We start from the raw sequence: 12380 nt of genomic DNA, 5'->3' as shown, positions 1-12380 counted from the left end.
ACATGGTCTACTCCCTATAGAGCAGGAGCCCCTCAAAGTCACATGGTCTACTCCCTATAGAGCAGGAGCCCCTCAAAGTCACATGGTCTACCTCGCTTGGTCGTGTCGCTGGGCCGTTTACGGATCCTCCCTTCGGGGGTGGATTTGTTACTTCACCGTTGAACACGGTTCCCAAGCGAGATTCTGAAGAACGTAGGGTAATTGTGGACTTGAGCTGGCCTAAGGGCGGTTCAGTAAATGATGGTATTCCGTGTGATAGTTTTCTGGGAGATCCGTTCGTGACTTGTTATCCCACTATAGATGACATTGTGGAAGCGATCGTGCAGTTTGGCCCGGGTTGTTTTCTCTATAAGAGGGATCTGCGGCAGGCGTATAGGCAGTTTCCTGTGGATCCCGGCGATTACCGTTTACTTGGGTATATTTGGAATGGACATTATTACTTTGACACTGTTTTAACTATGGGGTTACGCTCTGCTGCTCAGGCATGTCAGCGCGCCACCTCAGCGGTAGCTTGGATTCATCGACAGCAAGGAAAAGTTTTATTTAATTATTTGGATGATTTCATTGGGGCTTCTGAGGCTAGCTCTGCGACTTCCGATTTTGAGCAGTTGGGGACTCTTCTCTTCTCTCTGGGACTGATCGAATCTGTTTCCAAAGCTTGTCCGCCTTCATCGCTCATGCTGTGTTTGGGAGTGATGGTAGACACGAATTCATTTACGTTGTCAGTTAGTCCTGAGCGGCTAGCGGAGTTAGAGCTTCTCTTACATGATTGGAGGAACCGCAAAACTGCTCGCAAACGGGAGTTACAATCCCTAGTTGGCAAACTTGTGTTTGTTTCAAAGTGTGTTCGTCAGAGTCGGGTTTATCTCGCGCTTATTAAGTCTGCTACGAACGGTTCAATACAATCATCTTCACGTTAATTTAACCGCGGAATTTCGCAAGGATATTATTTGGTGGTGTCATTTCCTGCGGGAATACAACGGAGTATCTATGATAAAAACTACCTCTTGGAGTTCTCCGGGGGAAGTTTTTCTACAGACGCTTGCCTGGTTGGTTGTGGAGGCGTTTGTGACAATGAATATTTCCACGCTTCATTTCCGGATGTGGTTGTTGCTCAGTCCCTCGATATAAATTGTTTGGAACTTCTCACTATTGTGGTGACGCTTAAGTTGTGGGGTCAACGGTGGACGGGACTCCGTTTAACCGTGCGCTGTGACAATCAGGTTGCTGTCACGATTCCTCGGCTTTGGCCTCTCTGCAAAAGGATCTACGACAGAAATTACAAGCTGCTTATAGCACAGGGACAGTAATTTAAAGACTCAATTTAAGGCCTTTTTTCTATTTTGCTTATATTTTGACTTGACTCCATTACCAGCAGACATAGATACGGTCTGTCTTTATGTACAGTTTTTAAGTCGTTCGATTGCACCACCTTCGATTCGTAATTATTTAAGTGGGGTCAAGTTATTACATCTTTTCGCCGGTTATGACTATGCATTTACTAAGGATTTTAGTTTATCCCTTCCCTGCTAGCAGAGGCCTCTTTTCTCTGTATTTCGCTGGGCTGGAGTTCGCGAGGAAAAGATACCTCTGCCATGGGTCGCACGTTCGTTTGATCAAACCGCCGTCCACGATCGTGGACGAGATCCAGAGCGCATGCTCCGTTCATTAATTACTGGCCACTATTTTGAGCCTACAATGACTAGCGCATGCATGAAACGTATATCCGCTGCCGGATAATAAGCCCGCATTCGAAACGGCGTCCTCCGTAGAAATATCACGCGACGAATTATAAAAAGAAGCCATTCAATGCCTTATCTTCATTCAGAATTTTCTCTCTTTTGACAAACGAGTCAATCTTCCGTTTACAGGTTTTGCATATTCTTCTGGGAATAGCTGATCTAATTTTACCAAAAAGTTTTGTAACATTTTCTTCGAATCCAACTGTGCGATATTTACATTGAAGAAACTCCCCTGCCCAGATGTCTTGAAATTAATCCCACAAGCAAGACAAAACTCGTCTTTGCTGCGTTTGTTGCTCAATCTTTTTAGTGACGTTTTAGGTGATTGAAATTGAACAGTTGTTTTTTTTTTTTTTTTCGAAGAGGAGAACTAACCGGAGTTTGATTCATGATTTCCGACTAAACCCATGCAAAGCATATTGACAGCTTTCGCGCGATGGTACGGGTTTTGGCACGTCGGTCGCTTATTAACGCTCACGCATGCGCAACAGAAACAGGTTCGACCCATGGCAGAGGTATCTTTTCCTCGCGAACTCCAGCCCAGCGAAATACAGAGAAAAGAGGCCTCTGCTAGCAGGGAAGTTTATCCCTAGCCCTGCGGGGAGTTTCCCGTAGGATACCACATGTACCTCAGAGGGCTCCACCGGTAACTCCTAGCCTTTTATTGCTAGTTGCGCGAACAGTAGATTTTCAACATGATGCTAACTCTTCTACATTGTATTGCGCATTTCTCTTTGCATTTTTTCTTATGGCGCGTATAGCTAATATCGTACCGCTTTCTATTAAGGCATTTAATCCTACCCGCGATCTCACACGGGGTGATGTTTTGTGTAACGAACACGGGCTTATCGTCACGTTTAAGCATACAAAACTATTCAGTTCGGTCAGCGTCGATTACACATTCCTCTGTTACGTATTCCAGGCTCGTTATTATGTCCGTGTTATAATATTATTTGTTTTGGGCCCCCTGTGGCCCCTTATTTATCTTATGGGCCCCCCCGAGGACAGGGCTCCTCGTTGTCTTATGTTGTAGTTTTTCACTCGGTAGATTTGATTTTGTAGAGCTTTATTGTACAAAAAACAACCGAATTTTGAAGTAAACACCTTTTATTACATGGTGTCAGAAGTGGTTAACCACTGGAGAATATTAATTGTTAAAGAAAAGTCGACAAAACAAGGAAACGATGGCCGAAAGTGGGGAAATGTATCATCGAGCTCCGGGACCTTTGGTGTTGGATGCGAATGCATCAGAAAATTGGAGAAAGTTCCTAATGCAGTTCGAAATTTACTTGGTTGCAAAAGGAAAGGACGACAAGGGAGATAAGTTAAAAGTTAATTTGTTACTTAACTGTGCTGGACCGAGTGCAATTGAAGAGTATAGCCACTTTGTGTATACTGCAGGCGAGAGTAATGAATCTTATGGTGATGTGTGCCGAAAGTTCCATGAACTTTGTCGAGGAGCTAAGAATGTCATTTATGAGCGACTGCTCTTCAATCTTAGAAACCAAAAGGAGGGTGAACGAATTGACAACTTTGTTAGTGAGCTAAAACGGCTTTCATTAAACTGTGACTTTGGAGCACTTAGAGATTCATTGATACGAGACCGTATTGTGGGGGGAGTAACCAGCGATGAATTGCGAGGGGAGTTGTTGAAAAAGCCAGACCTTACCCTACAAACCGCGCATGATTACTGCAGAACTTATGAGGCGACTGAGCTGCAGAAGTATAAGTTTGTTCCACAGACAGTAGTCCCAAGTAAAACAGTGTCTGTGCAACCAGTCCAAGTTAAGAAAGAACAGTTGTCTTGTAAGTTCTGTGGATATCGCCATTCATTTGCACACCCAACACGATGCCCAGCTTTTAAAAGGAATTGCAAGATTTGTAGCAAAACAGGCCATTTTGCAAAGATGTGTAAAAAACAAACAGAAAAAAGATCCAGAAGTGCATGTGGTGGAACAGGAGTATGACTCAAGTGACAGCAACGAAACCCACACATACTTTGGATCCATTGAAGTCGGAAGCGTGTTACAGAACCAGCAACCCAAAAAGAGCCTGATAAAAGTCATGATAGCAGGAAAAGAGGTCAAACTGAAAGCAGACACGGGTGCGGAGGCTACTGTCATCCCCTACAACTTGTACAAGAGCATCACCAACAAGCCGTTGAAACGTTTACACCAGCCTTTGAAGGGCTGGCTTGCGACTAAGCCCATCTACCCTAAAGGATGTGTCCGCCTTCCAACACAGTACAAAGATCGAAAGATAGATCTGTTATATCTTGTAGTTGATGGAGAGTTCACCCCACTACTAAGTTGTGAGGCTTGCCTTGATCTTGAAGTCCTACAGTTCATGGATCTCACATTGCTAGATTCACCATCAGCACAAACATCAAACATCGACTTGTCCAGAGAACAAAGCAAAAGTACCACAACCCTCACAAGTGACCCTGTTCTGAAAGATTACCTTGATTGCTTCAGTAACAAACCAGGAATGTTACCCAACAAAGTACACCTAGAGGTAGACTCTGCAGTAACTCCAGTTATACACGCACCCAGAAAGATCCCAGTATCCATGTTAGACCCAAGTCAACAGAAGCTGAGAGAGATGGAAGAAGATGGGATCATTGTTAAAGAAGAAGAACATACCCCTTGGGTCTCTTCGATGTTAGTAATCGATAAACGAAAAGGCAAAGAAAAGAAAAGCCCACCAACCAAAGACAACATCAGAATATGTATAGACCCACGTGACCTCAATAGAGCCCTCAAGAGACCCCATTATCCGATGGCCACAGTGGAACAGGTTGCCAACAAACTCACCGGTGCTGAAATATTCTCAACGTTGGATGCATGCAGCGGTTTTTGGCAACTACCAGTAGACGAAGAAAGCTCGAAGCTCCTGACTTTCAATACCCCCTGGGGTCGATACAGATTCCTGCGGCTCCCATTCGGCATAAGTTCCGCGCCCGAGATTTACCAACGAGAGATGGACCGACTCTTCGCAGGAGTACCAGTAGAAATAATCGTTGACGACTTTTTGATACATGGTGGAAATCAATGTGAGCTAGATGACAAGATGATTGCAGTATTGAAGAGGAGCCGTGAGATAGGTCTAAAGTTCAATCCACGTAAAGCCAAACTTCGAGTTCCTGAAGTCAGCTACGTTGGACACCTATTTACTGCAGACGGTTTAAAGCCTGATCCTGAAAAGGTAAGAGCTATCAACGAGATGCCTGCCCCGACCGATAAAGATGGCATACTACGTTTCCTAGGAACTGTAAACTATCTGGATAAATTTATTGAACATAAAGCTGATCTCCAGGGCCCTATCTCGCAGCTAACAAGGAATGATACCGCATTCGTATGGGAGACACCTCAACAGCATGCATTTGACAAGCTCAAAGCAGTCATTACCTCAGCGCCAGTTTTAGCCTATTTTGACAACACCAAAGAGACAGTGCTTAATGTTGATGCAAGTGGCACGGGATTAGGTGCTGTGATTCTGCAGGACGAAAGACCTGTAGCATTTGGCTCAAAAACACTATCACCTGCTGAGACAAGGTATGCCAACATCGAGCGAGAGCTTCTGGCAATTGTCTGGGGAACTGAAAAGTTCCATACTTATGTTTATGGACGTCGTGTTGTAGTTGAAACCGACCACAAACCACTAGAAGCCATCTTCAAAAAGCCCTTGAATGAAGCACCACCGAGATTGCAGAGGATGTTGTTAAAGCTGACAAAGTATGACCTTGATGTTCGTTATGTGCCAGGAAAGAAACAATTCATCTCAGATTGCTTAAGCAGAGCCCCAGTTAGTGACACTAAACCAGTTAGTGAACCAGAATAGATGATTGGAATCAACTTAATTGACAGTCTTGGTGTAGATTCAAGCACTTTGCAAAAATTCAAGGAAGCATCAAACTGCGATGTTACCTCTCAAGTGGTCATGGAATATGTCGTTAAAGGTTGGCCAGCAGAAAAATATCAACTTGATGAGCTAGCGAGAGAATACTGGAGTTTTAGAGAGGAACTTAGCGTAGAAGATGGTTTGTTATTCAAAGCAGACAGAATCATTGTCCCGAGATCGTTGAGGGCAGAGGTGCTAGAAGAAATTCATGGCGCACACATGGGTGAGAACAAAAGTCTCAGTTTTGCAAGAGAATATGTTTTCTGGCCCTCAATGACTGCACAGATCAAAGACAAGATTAGTTCCTGCTCCATATGTAATGCCTTCCGAAACCAACAGCCAAGAGAGACCCTACTACCACGTGAGGTTCCTGGATTGCCTTGGCAAGTGATCAGTACTGACATCTTTGAATATGCCGGACATTCCTATTTGCTTGTTACCGATTTGTATTCAAAGTACTTTGAGATTGAGTTGTTACGCCAAACCACTGCTAATTGTGTTATCAATAACTTAAAGAAGATTTTTGCAAGGTTTGGGATCCCGGTGGAAGTTCTGAGCGACAATGGCTCCCAGTACAGTAACACTAGAAACCTTTTTAATAGTTCACATGAGTTCAAAACGTTTGCAGATGAGTGGGGTTTCCGTCACACCACAAGCTCTCCAGAGTATCCACAATCAAATGGAGCTGCCGAGAAAGCAGTTCAGACCGCAAAACGGATTTTAAAGAAAGCGGCTGCTGACAACAAAGATCCTTTTGAAGGATTACTCAAATACAGGAATACACCCTTTGATGACTTAGGTGTGTCTCCAGCTCAGCTGCTAATGAGTAGGAGAACACGTACCCAACTACCGACTCATCGACGTTTGCTACTGCCTCAGCCTGTTGACCCAAATCAAGTTGTGAAGACATTGAAACATCGTCAGAGTGTTTCAAAAAAGTATTATGATAGTCATAGTCATGATCTCCCTCCTTTACAAGTTGGAGATAAGGTGCGTATCCGTCCAAACCGGGAGGCTGAGTGGAGGAAAGCAGAAGTATTGCCCCGATCGTACTTATTAGGAGATGAGCGTGGGCGTGTCTTCAGGAGAAATCGACGACAAATCATTTCAACACCTAATGATCAATCGATGAGCACAAGTCCTTTTGTTATACCAGCCATTCCTCAACTACCACCAGAAAGTACCAGCAACCCCACACAGTTAAGCAATAATGTGACAGCATCGCCTACACCACCAAAGTCTTCTGAGAGGCAACACGAGACGACACCGATGAGCACAGCATCTGGCAGGGTTATCAAAAAACCACAAAGACTTATTGAACATTGTTAAGAACATTTATTGAACACTTAACCTAACACTTTGTTGAGAAGGGAGATGTTATAATATTATTTGTTTTGGGCCCCCTGTGGCCCCTTATTTATCTTATGGGCCCCCCCGAGGACAGGGCTCCTCGTTGTCTTATGTTGTAGTTTTTCACTCGGTAGATTTGATTTTGTAGAGCTTTATTGTACAAAAAACAACCGAATTTTGAAGTAAACACCTTTTATTACAGTCCGGTCGCTGCCTATAACAACATGATTCGCCTGGTACCCGCTTCTGCACGCAAACCGCTGTTTTTATTGCTTGGTCATTCAGGCCCGTTTGCTTTGACGAAGTCCCGTTTTGTTACCGAATTTCGTCTGGCGCTTTGCTCAGTGGGGGTTGCTCATGCTGACTCATATCGGGGTCACTCATTTCGACGCGGCTGTGCCTCTTGGGCGTTTAACCACGGAGTACCAGGGGAATTGATACAGTTGTATGGTGATTGGGCTAGTGACTCTTACAAATTGTATTTAGAATTTAGTAATCAATCAAAATTGGCGCTTGCTTCCCAGCTACGTGCTTCCATTCAGGCCAGTAGTTAGGCCTTCTGCACTGTTTTGTTGTTTGGCCGGTGGTGTGGTGGCAGAGAGGTTTATTATTATTATTTTAGTTTTTCATTTATCAGTTTGTAGTGATTTTATAATAAACTTCTCTTATGCCAAACACAAAACAGTGTCAGTGGTTTATGTTGGGTTGAGGAATTTACCCCCCTTTGGGCACCTAGCTTAAAGGGATTAATTGCTCAAGCCAGCATATTGTATTTCAGTTATCTCTAGTCTTGATTTCTAGCACACGTTCACAGCTTCACGCTATAATTCTTTGTTCTTTTCAACGTTTATATATCAAGCTCATATTTTTCCCGCCCTCCCACCCTGGGCTTTGTGTGAAGGGTGGCAGAGAGGTTTATTATTATTATTTTAGTTTTTCATTTATCAGTTTGTAGTGATTTTATAATAAACTTCTCTTATGCCAAACACAAAACAGTGTCAGTGGTTTATGTTGGGTTGAGGAATTAGTAGTTATAAATCAATAATTTTACTTTGTTCACTTCTGAAAATAAATTTGCTCAATTTTTTCTCCCTGAAGGGGGAAACTTGCTATCACAATAGTACTTTCCTGCATGTTGTTTGAGTTGCTTCTCTACGCCCTTTTTACGGATAAAGACTGCACTTTTTTCAGGACAGTATTTCACAACACCAAACAGGTCCCTTTCTTTGATATAATAAATTTCCTCAATGTCATCACTTCCTGCAAGGCATTGCTCATTCCAGAAACACAGGGGGAGGGTGTAGATACCGATGTGATTCTTAAAACAGTCGCTCTCTAGGTTATGGCCTACATAGAGTGTCCCCCCTGGTTTGACAATTCGGACCATCTCCTTGACTGCCTTGCACTGTACTTCTGGGCTCACATACGGAAATGTAAAGAACGTCATGGCGTGATCAAATGTTTCTGTGGCAACAAAGGACAAGTCTTCAACACTTCCAACCTTGAAATTATCTTTGAACTGAGGGAATGTCTCCTTTGCGAATGTAATTGCACCGTTGCTCAGATCCAAGCCACCGACTTTTACGTTATTGTATGTGAGATTAAATGCAACCAGAAATGCCCCACAGCCACATCCATTATCGAAAATAGAGTGACCATCTTTGAAGCCAAGTTGTTCTGCAATTTCGACCGTCCAGTCAAGATAGTCGTCTTTAGTATAGCCCCCCCCTAAGGCAAGACTTTTGCCTTGTTTGCAATAGGCGTCCACGTAGCTTTCCCATTTCATCGCCAAGAGCTTACCCTGGATCCAACTACCGACATATTGCCGCTCAAACCAGCTATGCTTTACCAGTTTGATCTTGCGAAAGAACGACTTTTCTTCCAGATCAAGACGAATTTGCGAAGATACAAAAATCAAGAAGACCAGAGTTAGAATTGCACTTACAATAATGCATCGCCTAGAAAATAGACTAGACCATCTAGGGGTCCTAGTACGGCTGCGTTTAAGAGTCATTTAGTCAGATTCTTGAGCAAACAACGGAACAGAGATCAATTCTCCTTGAGCAGAACTGTGTACGGGGTCAGGACCCTAAGATGTTTCCACTTAACCCTTTCACTCCTAAGAGTGCCATTTGGCACTCTCTTGATTATGCGGTTATTTCCTAAGAGTGCCATTCGGCACTCAGTGACTGTGGTGCATTCAACCAATCAGAATACGTAGGAAACAACAGCAAATATTTCTTTTGTGTCTTAACCAATCAGAGGACAGAATAAGCTTTCGATCGGTGCATAATAATGAGTAGGTGCTCATACAAAACAAGCGAGGTATTCAGCTGTGAAGTTTTATGTTGGCAATTTGTATAATGGCGAAACTGTTTAAAAGCGATGATGAAGAATTTTTTGGTTTTACCAATAATCTAGAGCCTTAATAATAATAATAATAATAATAATGTGTTTATTAACCCTATTGCAGCGAAAGCTGAATTACAGGGCAGCCAGTATATATATAATACATCCTTACATTTACATAACTTGTTGATAACGATAAGTACAGAAATTGTTGAGCCTATTCGTACGGCCGCAGATGGGGACAACAGACGCCGTACCGGACCGTAAACCATACCCATGGTGCGTTGCTACAGGAATAGGAATTAAGCGTTTAAGGGGGCCTCCGCGTTTGGCCTTTGCCACGAGAGCGATGCATGCCGTTTCTCTACGCTGGCATAGTGTTTCCAATTTAGCGTGTGATAATGCCTCATGGTAAGAGAGGTTTGGAAACACTATGCGCAGCACTTTTTTTTGGACCGATTCCACTAACTCTACCAAGTACTCTGGCAATGCCGACCAGACAGGCGAGGCATATTCAAGCACAGGTCTCATTGTGCTACAGTATACTTGAATAAGGTCGTTTGATGATAGACCGCTTTTCTTGAGCGCACGGATTGCATACAAACGCTTGGTGGCCTTCTTCACGATAGCATCACAGTGAGTATTCCACGAGAAGTCACTGGTGATGTGGACACCAAGCAACTTATAGCAATCCACGCGCTCAATAACACAACCATTTATGAGCATAGGAGCAAGCTCAGTAGAATTATAAGTAGGGAAGCACATGGCCATTTCTTTGCATTTCTTGGCATTAAGGCGCATATTGCGTGCAAGGGCATAGCTATTTATGTCATTCGCAACAAACGGAAGGTAGCTAGGAGAATTTCTTGGAACAATTTCAAAAACTGTAGCGTCATCTACATACTTGATGCGATACTGCCAGTCGCGCGCTAACCTATTCACCAATATTGCAAATAGTAACGGAGCTAGCCTGGTGCCCTGTGGGATTCCTCCCTTAGGTGATATTACATGGGAGCGTGAATCCCTTATCTTAACATACTGACTCCTGTTGGATACAAATGACGACACCCATCGAATGATACATTCATGGACACCTAGGTGACTCATTTCTGCTATTAGAACGTTATGGTCCACTAAATCAAAGCCTTTACTGAAGTCAGAAAAAAACAGTCTGACCCAGCAGTCCCCTTTGTCGAGAGCCTCGAAAATTATGTGCATCACATAGACCAGCGCTTCAGTAGTAGACTTCCCAGCAACTGCAAACTGTAACCAGTCCAGTTGATGTAGCACTTGATGGAATAGTGGCTGAAGCGTAAACCCTTCCAGTACCTTGGCGAGTTGTGATGTCAAGGCGATCGGCCGTAGGTCATCTTCGACTACTTTAGGGCGGGGGCACTTGGGGATGGGCGAGATCTCAGACTGCTTTAGTGGAGAAGGGACGTATCCTTGAATGAGCGACGCATTGTATAGATCGCAAACCACAGGAGCGAGTTCGATTGCAAAGGTGTTCCAGATCCTAGCTGGAATTGGATCAGGACCAGATGACTTGTTGGTTTTCACCTGGCGGAGGGCCTGGTACGCACGCCTATTATCGATCAACAGATCATCAGGGACCTGGTAGAATGACCCAGGTGCTTGAGGCGGGAGTGGTTCAAAGTGCGCAGTTAAACTACCGAGAAAATTGTTAAATCTAGTAGCTAGGTCAGAGGTTGTTGGAATGTCGTCACACAACATCTGTTGAGACCAGTCACGTGAAGACCCGCTGTCCCCAGATAGACCCTTGACTTCTTTCCACCACCTTTTCACATTGGTATTCTTGAGTTTGGCGACTTTGGTCTTATAGTAAGAGGCTTTGCTTTTTTTGCACTCTTCCTGAACAGAGTTTCTGTACATTTTGAATTGCGGTGAGTCATTTCCAAATTGATGTAATGCCTTTTGGCGTTTGGAAACAAGGTACTTGAGCTTATTGGATACCCACGGTTTATCACTACTGCAAATCGATATCTTCCTGAGAGGGAGATACTTATCGACAGCCATATACAAAACATCCGAAAATGCCTGGAATTTTTCAGAGACCAGCTGTTTGTCAAATACTTCGGTCCAGCGCTGCTGCGTTATCCAACAGCCAAAGTCCCGGATCTTACTGGGCCGGAGGTCACGTTTCCAAATAGTTGTCTTAGCCCTAGGTTTGAGAGACCTCAGAATAGGCGCTATAAGCAACGTGTAGTGGTCGGATCTTCCAATCTTTGGCAGCTGGCACACAGGAGCGAAGGAGTTGGGCATGTTGGTAAGGCACCAGTCGAGGATGCCGGTATCACGGGTCAGTACTTTGACGATCTGAGAGAGACCCGTAGCACGCTTTGTAGCGACTACACTGAACCGAGTACTTGTGGGATTGAAATCACCGCAGATAAGAACAAGTCCCTCTGGATGATTACGTAGGAAGCTCTCAGTATTAGACTGCAGATGTTCTAGGAGCCTACAGTTCTCAACCTCGCCACAACTAGTGGAGTGGTATACAGATCCAAGTAATATCCTGGAGATTTTGCGAGGGAGCCTGCGTGGTCTAGCATCAATCCATATCGATTCGATGTCCTGTGATTCGTAGTCAGACAGTCTTGTGCACGAGATGTTAGAGTCAACGTAAACGCATACACCACCACCAGACGTGTGTGTTCTATCGCGCCTGAAGCACGAAAACCCGGGGAGGTTAACTGCAGCATCCGGGATGTCAGGGTGCAGCCAAGACTCAGTGATGCAGACGATTTGGGGTCTATTGAGATTAACAACAGTTTGAAGCTCATCGATCTTGTGTTGAATTGATCTGATATTACTGTAAACCAAACTAGGAATTGAAGCTTTAAGAGTTCCAGCAGCGACATCATCGACTGATGGGGTACCTGTGGTCTCAGGCACAGGGAGACCATCCGAACGGTTGACTCGGGACTTACGAGAGGATCTAAAAGGTTTTCTAATGCCTAGATCCTTCAAACGAAGCCACAGTTCTTTATCAATACGTTGCTTGGGTTGTGTTTTCCT

General features: G+C 44.1%; 1 protein-coding gene across 1 annotated transcript; it reads left to right on the top strand.

Annotated features, from left to right (window-relative positions):
• The first annotated feature begins 5582 nt into the window (after positions 1-5582).
• LOC125561140 (uncharacterized protein K02A2.6-like) lies at positions 5583-6971 on the top strand. The gene has a single exon (XM_048724489.1). The coding sequence runs from the start codon at positions 5583-5585 to the stop codon at positions 6969-6971; it is 1389 nt and encodes a 462-aa protein (XP_048580446.1).
• Positions 6972-12380: the final 5409 nt, after the last annotated feature.

The sequence above is a fragment of the Nematostella vectensis genome, chromosome 3, assembly GCF_932526225.1.
Source record: "Nematostella vectensis chromosome 3, jaNemVect1.1, whole genome shotgun sequence".
Lineage (NCBI taxonomy): Eukaryota > Metazoa > Cnidaria > Anthozoa > Actiniaria > Edwardsiidae > Nematostella > Nematostella vectensis.
Note: the sequence above shows the minus strand (reverse complement) of the source record. Positions and strands in the feature narration are given on the sequence as shown.

What these genes read in the sequence shown, in the direction of transcription:
- LOC125561140 (XM_048724489.1), top strand. Translation starts at nt 5,583, where the DNA reads ATGATTGGAATCAACTTAATTGACAGTCTTGGTGTAGATTCAAGCACT.